Below are 1,000 nucleotides of genomic sequence, written 5' to 3' on the forward strand. Positions count from 1 at the left end.
CCGCCTTATCCAACTCCAGTCCGCCTTAACCAACTCCAGTCCGCCTTAACCAACTCCAGTCCGCCTTATCCAGCTCCAGGATGTGTGCATAAAGTCCAGTTCGGTCGGGGAAGTGTGAAGCACTGCACTGTTCTTGGCCCGTTCTGGTTCTTGGTTCCATCTGATGCTCGGCAGAAGTTCCAATATTTCTGAAACCGAACTGCAAAGCTGCAGCTAATCAGTAGTTAGCGACGGATTGTTAGGGTTTGTCCTTCAGACTAAAGGAGTCTGAGTTCCTGCAGGCGTGTTTTGGTTCTGTCCGTTAGCCCTGAACAGAACTGAGTCGTCCTTTTCCTCTGCACCGCAGCGCCTGGTGGCCATGAACATGCCTCTGAACGCCGACGGCATGGTGACCTTCAACGCCACGCTGTTCGCTCTGGTTCGCACCGCGCTCAAGATCAAGACTGAAGGTACGTGACGACCTGTAGGTGGAGGACGACTCAGCTTAGACTTCTTTTTCATGGTTTGTATTAGAAAATCGGCGTGTTAGCTCTGTTGAATATCCAGATGTGGAACATAAGTCACAGTATCATCTGCATATGTAGCGACTTTTCAGCTGCGCTTCTGTCTGTAATCTGTTCAGCACCAGCTCCGACTGAGGCGGTTCAGGTATGATCTTCTGACCTGTCTTTGACTCCGTCCCCTGGGTGCTGTGGACAGGTAACCCTGAACAGGAGAATGAGGACCTGAGGGCGATCATCAAGAAGATCTGGAAGCGGATGAAGCCGAAGCTGCTGGATGAGGTCATCCCACCACATGAAGGTAGAGCAACCGGCCTGCAGGGACAAGCCGGGTCTCCGTCCGCCGGTCTGCAGACTCAACCTCTCTCTCTGTCTGCAGAAGAGGAAGTCACCGTTGGGAAGTTTTATGCAACGTTCCTCATTCAGGATTATTTCAGGAAGTTCAGGAAGAGGAAGGAGAAAGGAAACGTGACGGGAGAGTCTGACTCTACGAATCCATC

General features: G+C 51.9%; 1 protein-coding gene across 1 annotated transcript in view; it reads left to right on the top strand.

Annotated features, from left to right (window-relative positions):
* Nucleotides 1-1,000, top strand: part of cacna1fb (calcium channel, voltage-dependent, L type, alpha 1F subunit) — a 33,825-nt gene that overhangs the window by 24,022 nt on the left and 8,803 nt on the right. The window contains exons 39-41 of the mRNA XM_017303214.1: nucleotides 347-449; nucleotides 700-801; nucleotides 880-1,000. Of these exons, the coding sequence (XP_017158703.1) occupies nucleotides 347-449; nucleotides 700-801; nucleotides 880-1,000 (326 nt within the window). The remainder of the gene's footprint in view (nucleotides 1-346; nucleotides 450-699; nucleotides 802-879) is intronic.

Source organism: Poecilia reticulata, unplaced genomic scaffold (genome assembly GCF_000633615.1).
Source record: "Poecilia reticulata strain Guanapo unplaced genomic scaffold, Guppy_female_1.0+MT scaffold_212, whole genome shotgun sequence".
Classification (NCBI taxonomy): Eukaryota; Metazoa; Chordata; class Actinopteri; order Cyprinodontiformes; family Poeciliidae; genus Poecilia; species Poecilia reticulata.